Source organism: Bos grunniens, chromosome 3 (genome assembly GCF_055505025.1).
Source record: "Bos grunniens cultivar Pamir isolate PY7600 chromosome 3, Bosgru_T2T1.0, whole genome shotgun sequence".
NCBI lineage: Eukaryota > Metazoa > Chordata > Mammalia > Artiodactyla > Bovidae > Bos > Bos grunniens.
Window position 1 is genome coordinate 92,666,476 of NC_141167.1, and position 26,642 is coordinate 92,693,117.

A 26,642-nucleotide genomic window follows, 5' to 3' on the forward strand; every position below is an offset into this window, starting at 1 on the left:
TGTTATTTTTTGTTTATATTATTTTCAAATCTTTCAAGCGTTCACTAAATACAGAGGGAGACCTTTAGGATGAAACTGACCTTTCACCCCACTTTTCCGAAGCTCTCGGTCCTGGATGAATCCTGCAAACATTTGAGTTTCCATGAAGAGATCCAGGAAGTGGCGTACACTTCGGGAGGTGTGAGATTTACGAAATGGCTCCCTTTGGAATACACGCTCCCCACGCTCAGTGACAGTCATGCTCAAAGAATAATGTCCCACCAGCTCCACAAAAAACCTGACAAATGCTTCGGACACCAGAGAGTTGAGTGTCACATCTTCTGCAAAATGAAAGAAAATAGAAAGGGGAAAAAAAATCACCTAAGTTTTGTGTTTATAGGGACACTGGCTCTGGTTATAAAAGTGACACCTAGGGAATCATAGATTAAAGGTCAGAGAATAAATATAGGAATCCTCATTCTCAGCTTTCTTGCTCTCTTCATGACCAGAAAAATAGCAAATGGCTTATATCCTTACCGTCACTGTCTTCCCACACATACTGTGGTCTGCACATCTGTAATTTCCCTGGAACTGCTCTTTCAAAGACCAGTGAGAACCAGCTGAGTTTAATCTACTCTTCAATTTTTAATCCTCCTTAAAACTCTATGCTGCACTTGTGCTGCCCTCCTCCTCATTCCTTCTGTCTCCCACAATTTGATGGTCTTCCTGATTCCTCTCCTGCCTTTATGACCAAATATTTGTTTTACTCTTGACTCTTCTTCTTCTTCCTGGGATTGGTCTTTGGACCCCTTCTCTTCAACATTCCTTTCCTTAAAGAGCTAACTGGCATGGAGAGAAAGCTGACTTTCTTTGTCAATAATTCTCAACCTCAGATCTCCAGTCCTGATATTTCACAAAAATTCACCTTCCACACTTTCAGGCTACATTTTAGGTGATCATCAATTGGCTGTCCCATTAGCATTTATATTCCTTTTGTCTAAAAGTCACCATCTAGGGCATTTCCTGGCAGTCTAGTGGTTAGGACTCTGTGCTATCATTGCCCAGGGCACGGGTTTGATCCCTGGTCTGGGAACTAAGACGCTACAAGCCACTGCTGCTGCTGCTGCTAAATCGCTTCAGTCGTGTCCGACTCTGTGCGACCCCACAGACGGCAGCCCACTAGGCTCCTCTGTCCCTGGGATTCTCCAGGCAAGAACACTGGAGTGGGTTGCCATTGCCTTCTCCAATGCATGAAAGTGAAAAGTGAAAGTGAAGTCGCTCAGTTGTCCCCAACTCTTAGCGACCCCATGGACTGGAGCCTACCAGGCTCCTCCGTCCATGGGATTTTCCAGGCAAGAGTACTAGAGTGGGGTGCCATTACCTTCTCTGGCTACAAGCCACAGGGCTCAGCCAAAAACAAAAAGTCACCATCTCAGGTCCTTTTAGGAAATTGGTAGACTATAAATCACATAAATAAACAATGCATGTCAAAACCAAATTCATTATATTTCTCCACCAAATCAGTTTCTCACTCAACTTTCTCATTTCATATTGCATCATGATTATTCCATAATAAATAATAATTTAATGAGTGCTTTTACAAATGTAGTAATAATCCAGACAGGCAGACGTATCATTTCCTTGTTACAGCTGAGGAAAATCAAGCTCAAATCAAAGACATTCTCAGGTCACCTCACCCAGTACCAGAGAGAAGCTGCAGGAACCCCCAAGTCAGGTGATTCTTAACCACTGTAATCTAGCACAGTGTGTCTCTTGCTCTTTCCTGTGGGCTGACTGGGAATCTGGGACTGAGGTTTAATCAGATTTCTACCATGAAACAGCTGTATAATAGTGGGCAACTTGTTTTACCTCTCAGGGCCTCTCTTTCTGTATCTGCACAACGAGGTGGCTGATTAGGCAATTTCTAAGGTCTCTTCTGACATTACATTTTTTAAGTTTTTTATTTTATGTTGGAGTGTAGCCAATTAGCAATGTTGTGATAGTTTCAGGTTTTACAGCAAAGCGACTCAGCCATACATATATGTGTATCCATTCTCCCCTAAACCCCACTCTTGACATTACATTTTTAATTTTTTTTAAGTTATTTATTTATTTGGCTATGCTGGGTCTTAGTTGTGGCATGTGCAATGTACTTCTCTGACCAGTGGCTGAACCTGGGGCCCCTGCATTGGGGGCACGGAGTCTTAGCCTTGGGACTACCAGGGAAGTCCTTATGTTTTTATTCTAATCTAGATTTCCATTATATTTTGTTCAACAGACTTTCTTCTCATCTGTTTTTTTCTGCAACTGAGAATCCATCACTGCTTTTATGGTCAACACTTTTGCCCCACTCTCTCATTCCTTCCAGTTATTGTCCCATCCCTCCTCCAGTTTACAGCAAAAAATTTCTCGGAAGATTTGTTTATACTTAGGGGGTCCCTAGTGGCTCAGCGGTAAAGAATTGCCTGCCAATGTAAGAGACCTGGGTTCAATCCCTTGGTTGGGACAATCTCCTGGAGAAGGAAACGGCAACCCACTTCAGTATTCTTGCCTGGGAAATCCCACGGACAGAGAAGCCTGGCGACCTACAGTCCATAGGGTCACAAGGAGTAGGATACGACTTAGCGACTAAACAACAACCCACTTTCTTACACCTAATTCCCTTTCTTTTAAAAATTATGTTTTTCAATACCTTATCTCCCATCCTTTGTTTCTCTTTTAATGTATATACATTATACATTCTTTTACATGCATGAATATTTCATAAGCCCAGCAATGAAATGACCACACAAATGCCCACCATCAAGATTAGAACAGAACATCACGTGTATCTCTGAAGTTCTCTGTGTGATGTCCTCTCAGTGGTATTCTTCCCCTACTTTCCAATAGAGGGTGACCGTTATTTGGAATTTTGGTATTTCATTTACTTTACGTAGTCTTACTACACACATGCAACCCCAACAACTTAACCCCAACCCCTAACAAGGTTCTGTATGTCTTTGAACATTATATAAAACATTATCTTCTACTGAAACTTATTATTTTATTCAGTGTGTGTGTATGTTTAATCTTTTTTTTTTGGCTGCGCTGGGTTTTTGTTTCTGAGCAGAGGTGTTCTCTAGTTGCGATGAGCGGGGCTACTCTCGAGTTGCGGTGTGTGGGCGTCTCACTGCAATGGCTTCTCTTACTGCAGAGCACCGGCTCTAGGGTGTGCAGTCTTCGGTAGTTGTGGCGCACAGGTTTAGTTGCTCCAGCTTGTGGAATCTTCTGGGACCAGGGATAGAACTGGTGTCCCTGCATTGGCAGGCAGACTCTTAACCACTGGAAGTCCTCAGTGTGTGTTTTTAAGATTCTTTTTTAACGCTATATTCTCTTGTCAGTGGACACTGAGGTTGTTTCTAGTTTTTGCTATCACATATAATACCACTACAAAAATTACTGTACTTGTTTCCTAGTTATCATGTGCAAGAGCTCTCTTGTGTATATATTTAAAATGGAATTGTTGGGTTGTACCCACTCCGGTACTCTTGCCTAGAGAATCCCATGGAGGGAAGAGCCTGGTGGGCTGCAGACCATGGGGTCGCTAAGAGTCGGACATGACTGAGCGACTTCACTTTCACTCTTCACTTTCATGCACTGGAGAAGGAAATGGCAACCCACTCCAGTGTTCTTGCCTGGAGAATCCCAGGGACGGGGGAGCCTGGTGGGCTACCATCTATGGGGTCGCACAGGGTCGGACACGACTGAAGTGACTTAGTAGCAGCAGTAGCAGGATATATACACCTTTAACGTTACTAGATGATGCCAAATTGTTTTTCCAAAGGTACTGAACTAATTTAAACATTCTCATCAATACTTGATATTGTCAGACTTTAAAATTTTTACCAATATGGTGGATATAAAATGGTATCTCAGTGTGGTTTTAATTTACATTTTCCTGATTTTGATGAGGTTCTATATCTTTTCATATATTTGTTGGCCTTTCATATTTCCTCTTCTATGAAATGATTGTTCATATCTTTCCCCCATTTTTCTCTTGGGTTGACCATCTTTTTACTTTTAAATTGGAGGAATTTTAAAAACTAAATTTTAGATACTATTCCTTTGTTAGTTATATTTGTTGAAAATGTCTTCATTTAGTTTGTATCTTGTTTTTTATTCCTTTTCCATGGTGTCCCTGGATGAACAGAAAATTTTAAAATTTAACATAGTCAGGGACTTTCCTGGGTGGTCCAGTGGCTAAGACTCCATGCTCCCAATGCAGGGGCCTGAGTTTGATCCCAGGTCCAATAAGTGGAACCCAACAGGCTACAACTAAAAAAGATCTCATATGCCACAAAAAGATTCCACGTGCTACAACTAAAAAGAAAAAAAATCCCACATTTTTCTGCAACTAAAGACCCAATGCAGCCAAATAAATAAATAGTAAAATTTTTAAATTAGCACAGTCAAATTAATCAATCTTATCCTTTATAGTCTGTGTTCTTTGTGCCACATTTCAGAAATCCATTACTGTCCCCAAACATAAAATAGTTTCTATCATTTTCTAAACATTTTAAATGTTTTACTTGTAACATTAAGTCTTTAATTTATCCTAATTAATTCTGTGTATAATGTGGAGTACAGATCCATCTCTGTTTCTTTTCATGTAGAAAACCAGTTGCCCTAGAACTGTTTACCAAATGGTTCATTCTTTTCCCACTGCTATTCAGTGCTGGCACTGACTGACACAAATCAAGTTTCCTTATGCATGTGCATTCTCTATTCTTCCCATTTTTATTGCTCTGTTTGCTTCTTCTGAACCCAAATAATCTCAATTACTATGACCTTATAGTTAATCTTGATGTTCTGTAGGGCAAGCTCGTCAATCTTGTTTTTTTTCAGGAGTGTCTTAGCTATTCTTGGCCTTTTGCTCTTCTGCTAAAATTTTACAAAAAGATGAAGGTCATTCTAGTTTTCTCTTGAACTTACCCCCGTCTCACTTTCTTCCCACCTTTTCATTGAATCTGCTGTTACCAAGGTTTCCAGAGCCCTTCCCATTGTCAAATCCACTGGTCAATTCTCAGTTTTCATATTATTGGCCTCTTTGTGGCATTAAATATAACTGTTTACTCTTTCCTTCATGGAATACTTTCTTCACTCAGCTTCTGCAATCCATACTCCTGTGTTTTCCACCTACTTCACTAGCTGCTCTTTTTAGTCTCCTTTGCTGGATTCTTCTCTTCCCAACTGTCAAAAGTTATAAATTCAAGCACATCATTCCCAACCAGGGCTCAATCCTTAAATTGTTTAAATTTTCTACTTATACTCACTCTATTGGGTTATCTCATCTGGTTCCTCAGATTTAAAATAGCAATGTATGTCTCTAGCCTAAATCTTTCCTCTGAATTTCAAATTCTTGTATATAAATGCCTACTTGATATCTCCAGGTGAATGTCTGCCAGATATTAGATAGGTATCCAATAGGTAGCTCAAGGGGCTTCCCTGATAGCTTAGTTGGTAAAGAATCCACCTGCAATGCAGGAGACCCCAGTTTGATTCCTGGGTTGGGAAGATCTACTGGAGAAGGGATAGGCTACCCACTCCAGTATTCTTGGGCTTCCCTTATGACTCAGCTGGTAAAGAATCTGCCCACAATGCGGGAGACCTGGGTTTGATCCCTGAGTTGGGAAGATGAAACTGTTAAGAGAATGAATGGGCTTCCCTGATAGCTCAGTTGGTAAAGAATCCGCCTGCAATGCAGGATACCCCAGTTTGCTTTGTTCAATTCCTGGGTCAGGATGATCCACTGAAGAACAGATAGGCCATCCACTCCAGTATTCTTGGGTTTCCCTTGTGGCTCAGCTGGTAAAGAATCCGACTGAAACACAGGAGACCTGGGTTTGGTCCCTGGGTTGGGAAGATCCCCTGGAGAAGGGAAAGGCTACCCACTCCAGTATTCAGGCCTGGGAAATTCCATGGACTGCATAGTCCATGGGGTTGCAAAGAGTTGGACACAACTGAGTGACTTTCACGTTCAGGTATCTCAAACTTAATGTTCAAAACTGAACTTTTAGTTACTCCTCTAAACTTGCTCCTTCTCTAATGATCCCCATCAGTAAACAGCCTTTGAGTTCTCATCTGTAAAATGGGGATTAAATAATAATACCTGCTTCATACAGATATTACAAGGATCAAATAAGATGTATGCTAAGTGCTTAAAATAATGCTTGGCATACAGTAAGCCACCCAATAAATATTATTCATCTTTTCATTTAACAAATACTTACTGAGTACCTATTTAGTGAATGCTGTTCAAAGTATTGGAAATAGAAAACAAACAGACAGTCACTGTTCTCATAGAACTTACACTCTAGCACATCAGATGGTGATGAAGGCCATGGAGAAAAATTAGGTCAGGAAGGAGGACAGGAAGTGCTAAGGGAATGGGGACAAGTGGAAACAGGACAGTCAGGAAAAGCCTCACTAAGAAACTGACATTTGAGCATGGACCTACAAGAACAAAGAGCAGGAGCCATGTGCCTAGGGGAATAGCATTCCATACATGGAACTGAGCAAATGCCAAAGTCCTGAAAAAGAAGAGGACTTGGCACATCGAGGGTGAGCAAGGAAGCTGACTATCAGTTTATGAAGGCACAGGCAATCTCATACTACTTTTATATATGCTTTGGCAGGATGCTGGGCATTTGGTTTTTACTGTCTTGACCTTAAATCCTCAGCCACTTGTCTCATACCTTGTGAAAAATTCTGCTCCTGAGCCAATATTTCATTTCGTTCTTCCAAAATCTGTATCAGGGCAGCTTGTAGTTTAGGTGGTAGAATTTCATCCTCATCAGATACCTTAAGAGAAGAAAATTGAGATTTTCATGAGCTTTGAGAGAGAAAGTCTCAAACTTAGGGCCCTATTAAAGTCCCCCAGGTGCCACAGGTGGCTTTGTATGTATTTCGGCTAAAAGGAGTCTGTCTGAAGCTTCCTTCCCTACATTGAACAGAATCCATGATGTTTCTGGTGTGGAAGTGTTAGTCGCTCAGTTGTGTCCGACTCTTTATGACCCTGCGGGCTGTAGCCTGCTAGGCTCTTTTGTCCATGGGATTCTCCAGGCAAGAGTACTGTAGTAGGTAGCCATTCCCTTCTCCAGAGGATCTTTCCCACCCAGGGATTGAACCCTGGTCTCCTGCACTGCAGGCAGATTCTTTACCATCTGAGCCACCAGGGAACATCTTAATTAAATTTAAGAAACATAAATAATATGTCTTATAAGACTCTTTGGAAGTTTCCAAACCAAATAGTTCTCATCTCCAAGTCATATGATATATTACAAAGATCATTCCCAAATAAATGGTGTTTCAAATGTGATGAGCTGATTGATTATGAAACAAGAAACATTCTTTTCACCCTATGTTCAGTGCTCACAAACCTATATACAGGTTACATACAGAGGGTTGCTCTAAGGCTTTTCTAATTCTCCTCTTCACTATCCAGAATAAGTGACTATTTCTTTTTGCCCCTACTGTATCTTGTGCAAATTTCAAATATATATCATTTCTAAAACTTTATGGCTATATCTGCTCCCTCTCCCCCTTTAAACTGTAAGGCCTGAGGGATCAAGCTGAGTGTCTTACTCATCTTTAGTTTCTGACCGACTAGCAGAACATCTAGAAATAATTGGTGTTGAATACTTGTTAAATTTAATTAAATTAGAGGCCTATATATCAACCCATAAGACTTGAAGGGAGGGTCACCTCTTTTGAGAATGACATTTAATCTGTTTCCTCCTTCCTTAAATTGAGACAGACAGCTATGAACCCAAGACAAATTTTTCAGGTCAATCTCGTATGATTGGCCACAGTGTCAAGTCAAGTGTGTATGTAGGAACTATAGGTCTTGCCTGAGTCACCTTCTCTAAGTACTTTCACATATTTTCTGGCCAATTATCCCCAAACATTATGTAATCATCTCCTTTGTCACCCACCTCCTGTAAAAACTTGTCTGCGCAGAGATCAACTATCAGCACCTATGGAATAAAGGAGCCAGACAAGTTAAACCAGAGACATTCAGAGAGAAATACATTAGGCGTTGTTAGATCAGGAAGAATGCTTTGATTCTTTCATGCAATGGGAATAGTTTTAAACTTAAAGGGTTTTTTGGTTTTGTTTTTAATTGAAATATAACTGACTTAAATATTATAATAGTTTCCAGTATATAAAGTGATTGGATATTGTTATGCATTAAAGTTTTAGCCCATTTAAAAGCTAACTCATCAACACTAGTAAAGAATATTTCAAGTAAAAAAAAATGATGGTGGCACACCTAGAGATTAAAAGAGACTAAAAAAAACCACACCAACCAAATACAGTGTATAGACTTTATCTGGGACCTAATTCAAGCTATGAAAAATTTACGAAATAATTAGACATCTGAATATTGAATTTTTCTGATATTAAAAACTGTTATTAAATTTTTTAGGTGTGATAATGGTATTGTGATTATGTTAAAATGATCTTAGGCTTAGATATTCATATTGTAATATTTAGAATTATGAAATAACATAAGGATATACTTCAAAATATTATGGGAGAGAGGTAGTACAATTAGTCTAAACTTTATAAGTATTTAAGGAGGGTAATTAATTTTATTCTTTTTTCATTTTTACATATGTTTAAAATTTCCATAGTAACAAAGTAAAAAATAGGTTAATACCAAAATTAGGAATGTTTCTATATGCTAACAATAAAGTATCTGAAAAATAAATTAAGAAAACAACTTCATCTTCAACTATATCAAAAAGAATAAAATACCTAGGAATAAATTTAAATAAGGAGGTAAAAGATATCTATGCTGAAAACTATAAGATACTGGTAAGAGGAACTGAACAATACACAAATAAATGGAAAGATATTCTGTGCTCATGGAGTGGAAGAACCAATATTGTTAAAAAGTTTGTACTACCCAAAGCAATCTACAGTCAGTGCAATCCCCATCAAAATTCCAATGGCAATTTTCACAGAAATAGAACAATTCTAAAATTTCTGTGGAACCACAAAAGACCCCAAATAGCCAAAGCAATCTTACGAAAGAAGAATAAAGGTAGAGGCCATCATACGTTCTCATTTCAAACTATTACAAAGCTATAGCAATCAAAACAGTGTAGTACTAGTATAAAACAGACACATAGCTTAATGGAACAGAATACAGGGTTCAAAAATAAACCTCACAAATAGTCCATTAGCTTATGACAATGGAGCCAAGAATATACAACAGGGAAAGGACAATCTCTTCAAGAAATGGTTATAGGAAAATTAGCTGCATGCCAAAAAATAAAATTGGATCCCTATCTTATACCATACACAAAATCAACTCAAAATGAATTAATGACTTAAACATAAGACCTGAAATCATGAAACTCCTAGAAAACATAGCGGGGTAGCATCTTTACATTGGTGTTAGCAATGATTTTTTGGATTTGACACCAAAAGCACAGGTAACAAAGGCAAAAATAAGCAGGTTGGACTACATCAAACTAAAAAGCTTCTGAATAGCAAAGGAAACCATCAGTAAAATAAAAAGAAAACCTACAGAATGGGAGAAAAATACCTGAAATTCATATACTGGTTAAGGGGTTAATATCCAAAACATATAAAGAACTCATACAACTCAACAGGAAAAAAAGAAACCCCAAAGAATCAAATTTAAAAACAGGTAGAGGAAAAAAAAACAAAAAACAGGCAGAGGAATTGAATAGACATTATTCCAAAGAAGGCATGCAGATGACTAATAAACATATGAAAAGATACTCTACATCAAAGAAATGCAGACCAAAAAACAACAATGTGATATTATCACCTGTTAGAACGATTATTAACAAAAGACAAGAGATAACAGATACTGGCAAGAATGTAGAGAAAAGGAAACTATTGTGTACTCTTTATGGAAATGTAAATTGGTTTTGCCACTCTGGAAACAGTAAGGAGGTTCCTCAAAAAATTAAAAATAGAACCAGCACATAATTTAGCAATGCCACTTCTGGGCATGTATCCAAAGGAAACAAAATCACTATTTTGAAGAATAGCTGCACCCCCATGTTCACTGCAGCATTATTTACAACAGCCATAACAATGAAACAACCTAACTGTGCATACAGATGACTAGATAAAGAGGTGTATATATATACATACAATATATACATACAATATATACAATGGAATATTATTCAGCTATAAAAAGAAGGAAATCCGGCCATAGTAACAATGTGGATGCTAAGTGCAATAAGTTAAGCAGAGAAAAACAAATACCATATGATCTCACTTACATGTGGAATCTAAAACAACCGAATTCATAGATACAGAGAACAGATTGGTGGTTGCCAGAGATGGGTTGGGAGATAGATAAAATGGGTATAGGGAATCAAAAGGCACAAATTTCCAGTTATAAGGTAAGTAAGTGCTGGATATGTAATGTACAGCATGTGACTACAGTTAACAATACTATATTGTATATTTGAAACTTGCTAAGAGTCCATCTTAAAAGTTGTCATCACAAGAAAAAACTTTTTCTAACTATGTTAGGTGATGGATATTAACTAAACTTACTGTGGTAATCATTTTGAAATATATGCATGTGTGTGTGTGTATGAAGTCCTTTCAGTCATGTCTGACTATTTGTGACCCTATGGATTGTAGCCTGCCAGGCTCCTCTGTACACGGGATTCTCCAGGCAAGAATACTGGAGCGGGTTGCCATTTCCTCCTCCAAGGCATCATCATGACCCAGGGATCAAACCCACGTCTCTTATGCCTAATGCATTGCTAGGTGGATTCTTTACCACCAGTGTCACCAAGGAAGCCCTCAAATATAGGTATATATCATATCATATCATTCAGTTCAGTTCAGTTCAGTCGCTCAGTCGTGTCTGACTCTTTGCAACCCCATGAATTGCAGTACGCCAGGCCTCTCTGTCCATCACCAACTCCCGGAGTTCACTCAGACTCACATCCATCGAGTCAGTGATGCCATCCAGCCATCTCATCCTCTGTCGTCCCCTTCTCCTCCTGCCCCCAATCCCTCCCAGCATCAGAGTCTTTTCCAATGAGTCAACTCTTTGCATGAGGTGGCCAAAGTATTGGAGCTTCAGCTTTAGCATCATTCCTTCCAAAGAAATCACAGGGCTGATCTCCTTCATGGACTGGTTGGATCTCCTTGCAGTCCAAGGGACTCTCAAGACTCTTCTCCAACACCACAGTTCAAAAGCATCAATTCTTCAGTTCTCAGCCTTCTTCACAGTCCAACTCTCATATCCATACATGACCACAGGAAAAACCATAGCCTTGACTAGATGGACCTTTGTTGGCAAAGTAATGTCTCTGCTTTTGAATATGCTATCTAGGTTGGACATAACTTTCCTTCCAAGGAGTAAGCGTCTTTTAATTTCATGGCTGCAGTCACCATCTGCAGTGATTTTGGAGCCCCCAAAAATAAACTCTGACACTGTTTTCTACTGTTTCCCCATCTATTTCCCATGAAGTGATGGGACCAGATGCCATGATCTTCGTTTTCTGAACGTTGAGCTTTAAGCCAACTTTTTCACTCTCCTCTTTCACTTTCATCAAGAGGCTTTTGAGTTCCTCTTCACTTTCTGCCATAAGGGTGGTGTCATCTGCATATCTGAGGTGATTGATATTTCTCCCGGCAATCTTGATTCCAGCTTGTGTTTCTTCCACTCCAGCGTTTCTCATGATGCACTCTGCATAGAAGTTAAATAAGCAGGGTGACAATATACAGCCTTGACGTACTCCTTTTCCTATTTGGAACCAGTCTGTTGTTCCATGTCCAGTTCTAACTGTTGCTTCCTGACCTGCATATAGATTTCTCAAGAGGCAGATCAGGTGGTCCGGTATTCCCATCTCTTTCAGAATTTTCCACAGTTTATTGTGATCTACACAGTCAAAGGCTTTGGCATAGTCAATAAAGCAGAAATAGATGTTTTTCTGGAACTCTCTTGCTTTTTCCATGATCCAGCGGACGTTGGCAATTTGATATCTGGTTCCTCTGCCTTTTCTAAAATCATATCATTATGTTGTACATTTAAACTAACACAATGTTATATGTAAATCATTTCTCAAAAAAATTGGAGGGGGGAGGTTAACCCATCAGTGTAATAAAGAAGAGTTTTTTCAGTAAGTGGTACTCGGATAGTAGGCTATCCATATTTAAAAAAATGAAATGATCCCTACCTCCTTTCTTTCTTTTTTGGTCATATCGCGCAGCTTGTGAGATCTTAGTTCCCCAACCAGGGACTGAACTGACATCCTCAGCAGTGAAAGTGCTGAGTCCTAATCACTAGACTGCCAGGGAATTCTCCCTACCTCCTATTATATACAAAAAAATAAAATAAAAAATCAATCCCCAGGCTTAAGAGCCAAAAATTAAAGGCATTATAATAAAGCTTTCAGGAACTAACAGAGGAGGCTATTTCCATGAAGCTAATATTAAGAAAAACTTAAGCAGTTCACACACACACACACACAAAAACACTAACCATTAAAAAAAAAAAAAAAAAGATTGACAGTTCTGGCCACATTAAAATTAAGAGCATTTCCATATTTAAAAAAAATCTTTTTGGAGAATGAAAAGCCAAACCACAAAGGAGTTCATATTCAGAGTATGAAAAGGCCTCTTACAAATCAATGAAAGTAATCAATTCAGCAGAAGGACAGCCTATGGATTTTACAAAAATTGACATTCAAATGGCTAATAAACATAGAAAGATGCTCACCCTCAACCATAATCAAGGAATACCAATAAAACCAAAATAAAATACAACTATCTGATAAGCTAAATTATATGAACTGATCACAACAAGGGCTGACAAGGATATGGAGCAACAGGAACTCTCATACACTGCTGGAAGAAGTTTAACTTGGCACAAGTACTTTGGAAAAGCTTGACTTTACTTACTAAAGTTGAAGACATGTTTTCCCTATGACCCAGCAATTCCATTTCCAAATATTTGCCCATAAAACTGTATGCACATATGTACCAAGGGTCATGAACAAGAATATTTATAGCAGCATTATTAATAATAACTCCAAACTGGAAACAACTCAAATGTCCATCAACTGTAGAATGGATGAGAAAACTGCAGTACATTCACACAATGGATTACTATACACAATCAGAATGATCAAACTACTGTTAAACTCACAACATGGGTGAATCTTAAAGATATAATGTTGCTTGAAAGAAGCCAGACTAAGAAAAAAAAAAGAAAAGAAAAATATTGCTGTATGAATCCATTTATATCAAGCTTAAAACCAGGCAAAACTGAACTATATTGTCTAGGGATACATGCCCAGGATGTTAAGTTATAAAGAAAAACAAGAAAATGAGCATCAAAATTCAAGATAATAGTTACCTTTTGCAAGGAGTGGGGTTAGAGAACAGTGATTAGAGGAAAGCATGAGGGGGATTTCCCTGGCAGTCCAGTGGTCAAGATGCCAAGCTCCAAGTGTAGGGACAGAGGTTTGATCCCTGGTCAGGAACTAAGATCCCACATGCCACACAATATGGCCAAACAATAAATAAGAATAATTAAAAAAAAATTTTAAAACAAGAAAAAGAAGGCATGATGAGGACTTTGTTTCCAGGGCTGTAATGTCTCTATTCTATTCTAATGTTGGTTACCATTAGCATTCACTTTGTGATAATTAACTGAGCTATACATTTTGTTCTATATGTATGTTATATTTGAAAGAATTTAAAAATTAACCCAGAGTAGTTTTTGTGCATGATTTAAAAAAAAAAAAAGACCTATTCTTCAGAATAACACAAGAATTAGCCCATGGTTCAATGCTATAAATAAGATATAACTTCAGATTCATGTGTACTATAGTATTTTTCTCATTTTAATAAGCAGATACAAAAATATGATAGCATAACAATAATAAGTACATATTATCATTAATTAATGACATATCCGTCACTGTTAAAAATCACTTGTTTTCATTTGCCAGTGCTGCAATCTTTTTCACAGGTACTAATTCTCCCATATTACCTCTTCAATGGGTAGGTCCTGGAGCTGTGGTAAGGAGCAAGACAGGATTCCAATAAGGAATGGAGTAGGTGAGCACACAATGTCAATCATAGATGCTGGCAGGACCGGGATGTAGGTATGCTGCCAGGTGAATGGATACAGTGTGGCAACCGCTGCATGACCACATTTTGACAGGGTGCTAGCCAGAGGAGAAAGCAAACTGATATCACATAAACAGCAACATATGGTGAGCATGTCAGATATGACATTACAGCATTACAAACCAGTGATCGCAGATGAACAATTCTGTGATTACTCATTAACATTCTATTTAATTTTTAACTTAATTTTCTGAAAATCTTTAATCTCAATCCAGTTGTTTCCCACAATTTATATTGCTAAAAACTAGTGTATACTCAGAGAATCAATACCAATTTTTAACAAGTTTCAACAAAACACATTTTAAAGGTAAATTAATTGCAATCCTCAAAAGAGACTGGTATAGCTGAACACAATTAGCTTTTGTATTATCCATGTCTCTACAGCATTAAGTAATTGAGATCCTACCTAAACGTTTTTGTTTTTTTTTAATATGGCCAAATTCTAAAACACTAAGAACAAGTAAAACCCCAGTCTGATGTGACATATCTTACTTATTTCTCACCTTAGGCTGTTGGCGACAAAGATTACCCTCCGCTCCAAAAGGAGAGAGGCACAGACTCGAATGAGATGGCACACGCTCAGGCACTTAAAGAGACACTCAAAATCAACATGTTCCAGCCGTGAGTCCAGTGGTCGGCACAGTTCAATGGACTGCAATGCAAACACTTCAATTAGGGGAGCTGAGGTGGGAAAAGATTCCTAATGACAATACTAATGGACCCTATCACTCTTTTACAGATTAAATTCAAGAGAGAGGGGCTGCTGCAGTTTGTGAAGCAGCCTACACTGATCTCAAGACTTAATACTTTATAGTTTCATGCCATAAATTTCTGGTGAAATCTTTTATCCCACCGGACAACATTTGTCATATTGAAATTGACCTCTTGCAGGTCAACTTATGAGTGGTTCAATCTATGAATGGTAGAGAAACCTCTGGTTCTTGGGGTCTAGGATCAACAATCTCACAGATGAACTGGATGTTTCTCTAGTGCTTCTGCGACTGAAACACACTCTGTGTAATTTATGAAAAGGAGAAAGGTTTCTATCACGTAAGGTCTACCAGCGTAAGGACTGCGTGTTGGCAGCTAGCGAGTCTCCTCAAAATTAACTAACTTACCCCATCTCCAGCCCCAGGGAGGTAGCTCTTCACTGTGATGGTGCGTCCAGGAGCTGGGAAAGGAGCTTCCATGACACTTCGCATGAAGGGGTAAACCAAAGCTGGAGACATTTCTCTTCTTTTCTCTACTTCGTCTAGAATCTACATACACAAAACATATCTTTTTTTTTTTTTAATTAAGGACTCAGTTCAAAAACATAAAAGAATCCTATTAAAGGAACTGAAAAACTGAAATCCTATTAAAGGAACTGCACAAACTTGAAAATAATACGATCACCAGATTTTAAGACAGATAAGCTTCTGCCACCTTTAATAAAAGTTCATTAAAGGCCTCCTTTCTCTTGGAGGTATCTTTAAATCTCTAAGAAAAGTTACAAAAATAGATCAATTTAATTTTAGAAAGGAGCCCCTTTTTATATCACCAAGGAAGGGGCAAAGAAAGTAACACAATAATATCCTGCAGTTTGGTGCTTGGGAGAGACATGAGACAAGATAAACTTCAGGCAAAGTTCCGCTTTAAGCAGCAAGGTTTAGCAAACCCAAGTGAGGATTACAGGGCAACATCATGTGGTTTAGAGATCTAAGTTTAAGCCTTCAAACCTGTAGTTCAAATCTACTAAAGGAAAACCCTTTCTAAAGTAGAATGTTAAAAGTCTGTGCCACTTAACATTGCCTAGTGAAGCCATCAGAAACAAAGATGTACTCAGGGCTCAGAAAGGACACCATCTTTCATAGCACCCATTCTCCACTCACCTTTGAAAAAAGGTTGAAGCAGCCTAGGCGACTGACCATGCAGTATACCTCAGGGAGTCGCTTTCCTTTGCCTTCTGGCTAAACAACAACAATAACAACAAAGCAAAAATTAAGTAGCACAAGTCTTTACTAATTTGGACTATTTATACCTCTTAATACTCCTTAGTATAGAGTAGGAACCAAAGGTCTCATTCTCAGGGAACACTGAAAGATGGAAAAATGCTAAAAAAAAAAAAAAAGATGGTATGATTCATTCCAGCTTAATGAAGGCATCTAAGCAAGAAGAAAGTAACTCAGAGCTCCCTCGACTAGCTCATTGTACTCCATTCCTCAAACATAAGCAGACTGACTTCAGTTACAATGTCAGTGCTTTCATTATCTATTACAGACAAATAAAATAAATCCATACCCTTTCTATTCCAAAACACTCTGTGGCTAACCTCCACCCTGCTCTTACTGTTTAAAGCTAACATAGCTTCTTTGTAATACACAGATCATTAAGTAGCCCCCAGACTCATCTAGAAATTATGCTTCTGAAGTTCCCAGTCTGACTCTATTGTTTCTTGACCAAAGCTGCCTGGAACACAGCTCTGGGACTTACCAAGAGCTTCTTACAGTAACCAAACCACCGGCTCCCATCTTCACCAGTTAAGACAAAGGAGAAGGTTTCACTGAAAAAAACAGTCAATAGTTTGAGATTCAAACAACTACTTATGACATTCCTTGGAACAAGAAATTAAAAATTAGTGTCTAACAGCAGCAATTTTGTGATGTAAGAGGAAGCATCAATATTACATTTATTGCAAGTCATGTTCTTCCTGAGGGAAAATTCTCAAATTCTCAAAGGTCCAGCTCTTGAGAATATCTTACTTTGTACTGGAGTGAGAGAACAGGTATGGGATGAGCTGCTGAAGCCATCACCTCCTTTCACTTTCTTATTTATCCGGTCAGCTATTAATCAAGTCTATTTTCCTTTTGTTGAATGCTCAGTTTAGCCAAACACATAGGTAAGCTAAAAAGGATTTTAATAAGCTATTCTTCCTTTCCAAATTCTTCTACTTAGTTTTGAGAGGTCATATGGAACAGTGATAGGCAAAAGATTATATCCTTAATATATAAAAAATAATAGGAAAATTGATATCTCATTAGAAACATAGGCAAAAGATAAAATGCATAGGTAACTTACAAAATGAAGACCTAGAGAGGCCCAAGAAATAAATTCATTAACAATCAAAAGGAATTCAAATCTGAACAACATTATATACATACATCTATGTACGGACAAGAATAAAGATTGGAAGGGAACATCTCAAAACACAATGATTATCTCTGAGTAAACCAGAATGCCAGTGATTTCTAATTTTTGCTTTTTATTTACTTCTCTGTATTTTCCATATATTTTAGAATGAACACACATAACTCTTGGGGAGAGGGAAAAGCCAACCATGGAGCAGCCAGGTCAATATGAAAGAAGCTGCCTATGTGGTCAGCAGTGCAACTGACAGCACAAAGCATCAGGATTGATGGCTCAGAGATGACAGTGGCGATCAGGCTAAACTGGTTGTGAGAGGCAGCAGCTTAGTCTGGAGGCAACGCAGCGTGGAAGAGCACAGCCAGTTAGGCAACAGCTGAGGCTGTCTTCCAGCAGGTCATCAGCATGTGATATGGTTCACATAATCATGCTTTTCAGCCTAAATACATGACCAGTAATTCCAGTTTTGAAAGAAGCAGTCATCTATTTACAAGCAGGATATGAGATGATGATGTCTTATTAATTGAAAATAGTAATTTCCTCTAGATACTGGGAAGAAATTTCTTATAATTCCTTTCCAATATACTTACACCTTCCAAACTCCAGCCTCCTTTTTGTACAAGTTTGACAGGGGAACATACAATCTGGGCTATAGCTGTTTCTAACAATTTGAGGGAGATACAAGATGCAGACACTGCCATGTTTTATTTTTGTTTTTGAGTTCTTAAGTTCAGTGTTTTTTTCCTTTTATGTCCACTTGGTGGCATTTCTGATTGTATGTAAAGTGGCAAATTGAAGAGACTCTCAAACTTGTTTTCCCGTTAACACTGTACTTTTCTTTTGGGAGCCCCACATAGGAAATGTCCTAATTCTGTTCCTTCCTTCCCTGCCACAGAGTACACATAGCTTCACTACTGGTTCTATCTGTTTTTCGAACATTCTGATTCTACTTTTGCAGTTTCAACAAAAGAAATCAGATAAAGTAGTCTATTTACCTCTTGAGTTCTGAGGTTGGCACCCAGTCCTTTGAATCAGGAAAACAAAATTTAGGGATAACTTTGAGCCTTTCTTCAGTGTCTCTGGATTGCTTAAAGCCATGATCACCCTGAAAAAAATAACACTGGAAGTGACTAATATTCTATGTAAGTGGAGTGCAGAAACAAAAAAACTCAGCCTGCTCTCAGGAAAAGAGGTATCCAATAAGTCGAGGTAGCAACCCACTCCAGTACTCTTGCCTGGAAAATCCCATGGACAGAGGAGCCTGGTGGGCTGCAGTCCATGGGTCGCGAAGAGTCAGATGCAACTGAGAGACTTCACTTTTACTTATCACTTTCATGCACTGGAGAAGGAAATGGCAACCCACTCCAGTGTTCTTGCCTGGAGAACCCCAGGGATGACAGAGTCTGGTGGGCTGCCGTCTATGGGGTCGCACAGAGTTGGACACGACTGAAGCGACCTAGTAGCAGCAGCAGCAGCAATCTCAGAGTGCTTTTGTGCAGTTTAATAAAAGAGGAGGGCCAAGACTGTTAATCACTGAAATTTTCTAAGGAACAGTTTCTAAGTAAAAAGAATTCTGTTTTTATAGAGAGAGGGTACTTGAGGAGATCCTATAATCTGATATGAGAGAAATTATTGAAAACAGTTTCTTATCTAGAGAAAGAATCTTAATTCAAGTATTCACATACTAGTCAGAATATTTTTATGAATCATGAACTATGAAATAAATGAAGATCTATGTTATAACATAGTGATAGCAAAAACCTAGCCAGCTCAAGATACTCTGATCAATAATCCAAGATGTTTTGAAAAGTCAGATGACCGTTACTTAGAAAAAACCATATTTTTAGAATCCACCCCATATATAATCATTTCCCTTAGCATATAATCTTTGTTGCCTAATTATGGGTTTGTGACTTCCTGTAAAATTCTAGCATGGAAGACCCTTTTGTGCAAGTTTGGTATTGTACTTTAGAGAACAGTCTAAATTTAGTTAAATCAAGACATTTAAAAATTAGTACAAAAATAAGCAGATAAGTCTAATTACCATATTGCCTTCATGTAACTAATGTCAGTGACCTACCTTTTAATTTCTAAAACAAAACAGGGTTTTTGATTTTTGCATTCAAAGGCATGCTTCCTCAGGCATGAGGATCTTGGGGATAAATGTGGACATTCACAGGTGCTCAGGGACCCTGGCTCACAATCTGGTGCACAACTGACCCACCAGCTGCGGGGTTTCACCTCGGGCCAGGCACAGGACTCAAACCCTGTGTCCTGACTAGGGTAGGGAAGTTGAGCCGGGGTAACTCCCTTACCATGAGCCCGCCACTCCAACCCACAGCAGCTGGGCAAGCCTCAAGGGGCTGTAACCTCCACACAGGCACATGCTCAGTACTTGGACTGGGGGTGATGAAAAGGCTTGCACCTCTAGACCACCCACTGAATAGGAGTAGCAATGCCCAGGGCAGGGCATTAAGACACTGCATTAAGGCATTAAGCAAGACCATGCGTTGCTTAAGACACTGCGGGGTTAATGCTTGCCTGATCCTGACCCTCCCCATGCATGCTGCAGAGGGTGGCAGCAGCCAGTGAGTGAGGCTGGAAAGGCAGAAGCCTGACAGGACCTGGGGAACCAAGAAGTAGGAGTGAGGACACCTAGAGAACCCATTTTGGGGAGGAAGCAGGTGAGACCATGCATGAAGCCAGGCTTTAAGACTCTGGCACACGCCCCACTGTCTCATCAGACCTTACTCCTCGCTTACAAAACACAAATTCAAATATAAATTGAGAGTTGCCTGTGGAGCAGGGCCCTTCTAGGAGACAGAGGCCTTTTGTGACTGCAGTGGTCACATACCCATGAAGTCAGTCCTGCTCCTGCCACTTAGGAATGTGGGCTGAGTGCTGGCGGTCTTTCCAGTTTCTCAGGACAAAGCCGAAATACAGATTTCTATGTGAAATTTGACTTTTAAACAAAAAACTGACGACAAAAACTTTATTATTATTTTATTACTGTATTACAGCAACCCCCCCAAAATATGTCTGTGGGCTTAATAAGCTCAGAGGCCATCACTTTGTAAGCCCTGATGTAATGATCATGTTCTTTATTTTTACAGTCACAAAGTTCAGAGCCACATTTAGGGTCTACTTTGTAAGCTCTGTGAAGGCAGGGACCAAGAATATCTATTTTAGTTGTGTTCTCCACATGTAATCTTGGCAAATAGTAGGTATTTATGAAATACTGATGCAATTAATGAATGAATGTTTTTGTGGAAAAGGTAAAGAAAATAATACTATTAATAATAGTAACCATTTATCACGTGCTTACTATGTGCCAGAAACTGCATTAAGCATGTTATATACATTATCTCATTAAGTCCTCACTAATACGGGATAACATTATATTGTGCTACTATATGCTAGACACTGTTCTAAGTGCCTTATATTAATTATTATATAATGAGCTCATTTAATCCTCACTACATGGGATGGACACTGTTATGATTACCCCTTCTTCACCAATGAAGAAAACAAGACGCAGACCAGTTTAACTGCTCTAAGTCACGGAGTTAATAAGTGGCAATTGCAGACAGTTGGCTCACAGTCCGTGCTCTGAACTGCTACCTTACTCTGCCACATTTATCATTTCCCTCATTAAAAACGGGGCTTCCCTGGTAGCTTAGAGGGTAAAGAATCTGCCTGCAATGCAGGAGACCTGAGTTCAATCCCTGGGTCGGGAAGATCCCCTGGAGGAGGGCAAGGCAACCCACTTCAGTATTCTTGCCTGGAGAATTCCATGGACAAAGGAGCCTGGTGGGCTACAATCCGTGGGGTCAGTCACACATGACTGAGCAACTTTCACTCACTCACTCACTCTCATTAAGGAGGAGAAAATTGAGGCTTTGTAACTTGCTAAAGGTCACTTAGTAAGTAGTAGAGCAAAAAATAAAAACCCAACTTGAATAATGAGTTTTATTCCCCCTTGGTTGCAGCTCACGCCTGACACAAGATATCATCAGATCCATGTCCTACAAGAAGTATAGAGTTAGTAAAAGCTGATGGAGACAACAGTAAACAAGAGGAGAGGGATAAACACACAGAGACACAGGAATGCCATCCATTCCTAGATGCCTCATGGTCTCTGTGCACCTACCTTGCTAGGGAATTGTTGTATGACCTGGGGAACGTAGCTTGCTTCTGATGGCTTCTTCTGTAGAGACACCACCACAAAAAGTTCAAAGAGCTGCTGCTCCTGTAATTCAATCAGATCCCGCTCTAAAGTCTGGTAGTGCGGATTCCTCTTGGAAGACTGCTGCAGTTGTGCTACGCGCTTGTGGCGACCTGCGATGAGATCATGGAGCACTGTCTTCCTTTGTAGCCCTATCTTCCCTCTAGCACCCAGAGGTCACGACCCATGCGGGGCTAACCTGCATTCAGTCATTGTTAATGAATGTTGACTAATGAACGTCTGCACCCAGACGTGCTTGTTAGGGCTATGACACACGTGGAGGACAAGTGCAGATTCTCACAGGTACCTGGGGGCTCTGCAGTGGGACTGATGTTCTGTGTCCCAACTGATACCTAGGCATGTCCCAACACACACTCTGTGTTATCCCATCTTTCATGGCATGACACCAGTAAAAGCACTGGCCAGACCACAGATGCCACTGCTGAGACCATGAAATCATAGGTGGGGGAAAAGATCTGATAAAATAATTGAGTCCTATAGAAGGTAAGTATATAAAGAGACAATTTTTATAAAATTAAAACAAAACTATCCTCACATGAAACAAACTGTTGTTTTCCCTTCTCTCTTTGGCATGTATTATGAATGATGGACATATACTTATATCAATAAATGGTGCTAAACACAAGAGGAAAAGATACTCATCAGCAGATTGTTTCTCAAAAGAAACAATTTATAGAAGCATACTATTTATACAGTGTGAGCAATCCCACTCAAAAGTGGATAACATTTATCCTTTATTTTCATCACTCTAAATTCTGGATAATTTGGGATAGTCTCCACTAGGGGGGACGCAGTACTTGCAGAAGAAATAATCTAAGCATCCCAGAGATTTGCTTATTTGTCATTCTAAGCCAATGACTGAAAGACTCACCCTCTAATTGTTTTGCTTTTCTTTCGAGATGTGATGCATTCTGCCCCAAAGAAGTTATGATGTGGATCAAAATATTAAGAACACTTAAAAAAGTGCTCTAGGCAAGACTTCTTACTCCAAAGGGCTTAGCTCATATCAAGAAAATTTTAGGGCCTGATTCTCAGTAGCGACAGCACTAAGTTAGTCATCTTTACACATCCAAGTTGAACTTGATGATGACTTAGGTTTCACCTTAAATCAGGCTACTGAATCAAACACCTGAAGCAACTGAGGCTACTGGTAGGAGCACATGATTATTAATCATAAAGTCAGAGTATCAGACTTAGAACTGCCCTGTTCTTGGCTTTGACAATTCACGTCTCCTACTTTTTCCATGCCTCAGTTAAACAGAAACGAAATAATTTGCTGTGAAAATCCATTAGATGCAGGATACAGAGCCTTTGAGTACTCGAACAAGTAACACCAAAAATGCATGGCGTAGTTTATACTCTAACAGAAAGTAAATGGCACAGTAATTTAGAATATAAATGCCTATGAATAAGAAACAGATCAGTGTTGCCTATCTCAATGTCAGAGGCAGCTAAGACACTTAATGAATTACACTTGAGTGACTATGAAAAAATCAGATATTTTTGTCTCAGAGGATGACTCACATGCTCTGTTTTGGTTGCTGGGAAATGGCTGCATATGTGTCTGAACACGCAGCTCTGCCGCTCCCCTCAGAACATTCCATCTTAAGAACTATATAGGTTTGCCTCACATCACCATGGGAGGTTTTTTTAAACTTTTTATTTTGTATTGGGGGATAGCTGATTAATGTTATGATAGTTAACAGCAAAGGGACTCAGCCATATACATGTATCCATTCTCAATTATGGGAGATTTTTAATGCTGTCACAACATCTGACAGTGTATTGTTTAGTTCCCTAAATCTCAACAGGATCTTATAATGAAGAAATCACCGACAAAGTGAAACTTGGTGTAGAAAATATGCTTCATCACAAAGGTAGGTGCGACTCCACCTATAACCAGGATCATCACGCGAAAGGGAGCAGCCCCACTGACTCACTCACTCTTTGGTAGATACTCGGCATCACTTTCGTACCCACCGGGTTCACCTGAAAAGAAAGAATTTCCATTTGTATTGTCCAACAACAGCAGGAGGAACACGAGGAAGAGAATAATGGAAAAGTTCCATAGACCTGGGGATTTAAGAGCAAGGAATAATAAGGAGGCTGAAACTTTCTCCAAACCACTTAGCTGTATCAAGGCTCAGAGAAGAAACTACTCCATTCCACCTTCTTCCCACACCCACTTCCCTCCTTAATTCCCCTCACCCCTAAATCTAGACTTTAACAGCAGTCCAAACTAGCTGCAGGAAGTCTTGGTTAGAGTAGACTGTATTTCTACATTCATAGAATGTAGACATATTTGTCTTTTGATTGCTAAATAAGGTATCACAGGTAGAAGCATCAACCTGGCTAATCAGAAGTCTCAACGTGGAACAAACTATGAGTTTAGATTAACATGAAAATGTGAAGTTAAGAAAGATTACCAAATGAGTTTATGAAGTAACATTCTACCTCTTTTAAGATGCTTCTAAGCCACCTCGAAGGCCAAACTGAACTGAACTTTACTCTGAATTCTTACAGTACTCAGATGGCTTTGAACTGCTCTTATTTTCCACAATTGGATTTTAAGTATTTTGGGGCTAAGGGGCTTTGCTTTCAGAAGGGAATATTCTGTACAATACTAGGTGTATTGTCAATTTATAAAACAACAACAACAAAGCAACCAAAAGATAAAACATTGTAAACAAGTGAATGAAAAATTTCTAAATTAAATCTAAAAAGTTAAAGCAAAATTTTAAAATGTAAAGAAAGGGAAAAAGTTTTAAGTATCAGGAAAAACGAGGACTAGGAGTCGTAAATGAAAAATGTATGTAAGTCTGTACAAAAATGTAAAATTTCTAATCTAACAAAAAATCATTAGTAAATTCAAAAGGCGAATAACCTAAGAAAATATTTGTAGTATACATTGTAGACACCAGGCTGTCTTCTTAATATTCAAATAGCTGTCATAAATGAATATGGAAAAACAGCACAACAAAAGATGAATAAAGGGTAGGAATAGGCAATTTATAGAAAAAGACTGATAAATCTTGATAAACATAACTGTCCAAATTCATAATTAAAGAAATGTAAACTAAGACAATAAGTACGATGTACTTTTCAACCATGACACTGGTAAAAAATAAAAATCTCTAATAAAACACAGTATTAACTAAGATAATGAGGAAAATATCATTTTCAAAAGTTGTTCATAGAAATGTAAGCTGTTACAATCTATTTATGAGACAATTCGGTTAGCAGTTATAAAAATATTAATTTATGTGTTCTTTAAAGTATGTGTGCTTTGATTAAGTCCACTGCTAAGAACTCATTCTATAGATATATTCTAACCAATACACAAAATTATATATAAGTAAAAAGTGTACATCACAGCATTGTTTGAAGAGAAAAAAACCTATATCTCTTTATAAACCTTAATTATCCACAGATTAAATAAAACGTTAGAAACAGCTAAATACATTCTTTTACATTTATACAAAAAAATGCAGTACAGATATGTGGATCTCTGTGTCTTGATACTGAAAGAGCTCCAAAGTATATTAATTATACTTTTTTTAAAAAAAAGGCAAGACACAGTATAAAGCTATTTGGGGAAAAAAAACATTTGCATGTACATAAAATTTTCTGGGAGTAGTAGCAGGAAGTTCTGGAAACATTGGCTTTCCATTTTATCTTATTCTATATTACTGTAATGTCTTGCTGTGTTCATTTTAGTTTTGTAATAAGGAAGAAGAGAAGATAAAAAAATGCTGTCTCTCCATAAGACACGCGTGAAAAGTACACAAGAAATGTTACAGAAAAGGTAGCTATCTAAATATTGTGTACTATCTAGGTTTTATAACTTCAAACTAACTACAATGGCACAAAGTATACTGGGGCTCTATCCTATTGATCAATAAGTAAGAATAAACACTGTGAGCTATTGAACCCTATCTATATTCTTGGCACCAGGCACCTCTTGGGAGCCTGTGAGGTGTCTGGGAAAAAAAGAAAAGAAAGGAAGGAGAAAATGGGAAGGGAGGAAAGGTAATTTATCTGGCAAAGACCTTACAAAAGATCATTTATATGGCTTTAACATATCCACCTCTGGGTTTTGATGACCTGCATTCCAAGACATGGAATGAAGGTTAAGGGGTTTATAAGCTAATATTGAAAATCCGTAAGGATCAAAAAGTACTATGTTGTCCCTTTTTGATAAGTGACTTCAACACACAAAACTGTACTTTTGAAGAAGGGCAGTAAATCATTTTGTGATACTTGAGAACTGAGAGTTAGGAAATGTTTAGGTTGGAATAGATTCACTAAAACCTAGCATGTATTGGCAGAGTAGGTAAATAAAATTATCTGGTTCTATGAGGCATTGTTGATACACAGACAAAAGCTTACGGCGGAAAACAAAAACCTGAGAACTGTGACTACTGAGCCAGGAGTCCTCAAGCATGAGAGAAATTTCTCCTGTCCACTGAAGAAGCTGGCCAGAGACTGGGTAAATGCACATTTCCTTTGAGCCATGCAAAAGAAAATAAACTTGTAGGGACTCCTCCTTTCGTGTGTATATGTTACAAGTTGGCAGTTTATGCTGTTGATTTTTTGTTCTTTTCAATAAATACAGTGAAAAAAAGGATTTGACTCTTCAAAAACTTTTCTTAAAGTCAAATTTACTAAAATCTTTCTAATCTATAAAGCATACAAATAAAATAACAGATCAGTGATAATGTACCTAGAGTAGCATATCTGGTGAATATACTTATCGACTTATCTTAGAAAAGATTATCTTATTATATTATATTTGATATTATACAATAAGTTGATATTATATTTATTATATTTGACATATATTATATTTGATATATTATATTTGATATAAATATATTTGATATTATATAATAAGTTGATATTATACTTATCAACTTATCTTAGAAAAGATTATCAATTTTCCCAGATTAATAGCAGTTAATCTGGGGCTGCTGTTAATCTGGGAAAATTGATAATCTTTTCTAAGAATTTGTCCTGGTTCCAGTGTCTTGATATTTCATATAATTTGCAATTTTAATTTATTTCCTAATCTATAAAATAATAATATTTGCTACATACAGTTATT

The 26,642-nt window shown here is 38.2% G+C and overlaps 1 protein-coding gene across 7 annotated transcripts in view; it reads right to left on the reverse strand.

Moving 5' to 3' along the window:
- Window positions 1–26,642, reverse strand: part of DENND2C (DENN domain containing 2C) — a 93,337-nt gene that overhangs the window by 3,288 nt on the left and 63,407 nt on the right. For 3 of the 7 annotated variants that reach the window (XM_086391985.1, XM_086391984.1, XM_086391986.1), the window contains 11 exons: window positions 23,483–23,527; window positions 21,443–21,630; window positions 18,288–18,397; window positions 16,642–16,711; window positions 16,041–16,118; window positions 15,288–15,428; window positions 14,673–14,821; window positions 14,030–14,207; window positions 7,953–7,994; window positions 6,714–6,819; window positions 81–320 (listed from right to left, as the gene is read on the reverse strand). In XM_086391985.1, the coding sequence (XP_086248111.1) occupies window positions 81–320; window positions 6,714–6,819; window positions 7,953–7,994; window positions 14,030–14,207; window positions 14,673–14,821; window positions 15,288–15,428; window positions 16,041–16,118; window positions 16,642–16,711; window positions 18,288–18,397; window positions 21,443–21,630; window positions 23,483–23,527 (1,347 nt within the window). Of the gene's footprint in view, window positions 1–80; window positions 321–6,713; window positions 6,820–7,899; window positions 7,995–14,029; window positions 14,208–14,672; window positions 14,822–15,287; window positions 15,429–16,040; window positions 16,263–16,641; window positions 16,712–18,287; window positions 18,398–21,442; window positions 21,631–23,482; window positions 23,528–26,642 lie in introns of those variants that run through there. The other 4 variants (XM_086391988.1, XM_086391987.1, XR_015160756.1 and 1 more) reach the window with 3 other exon arrangements.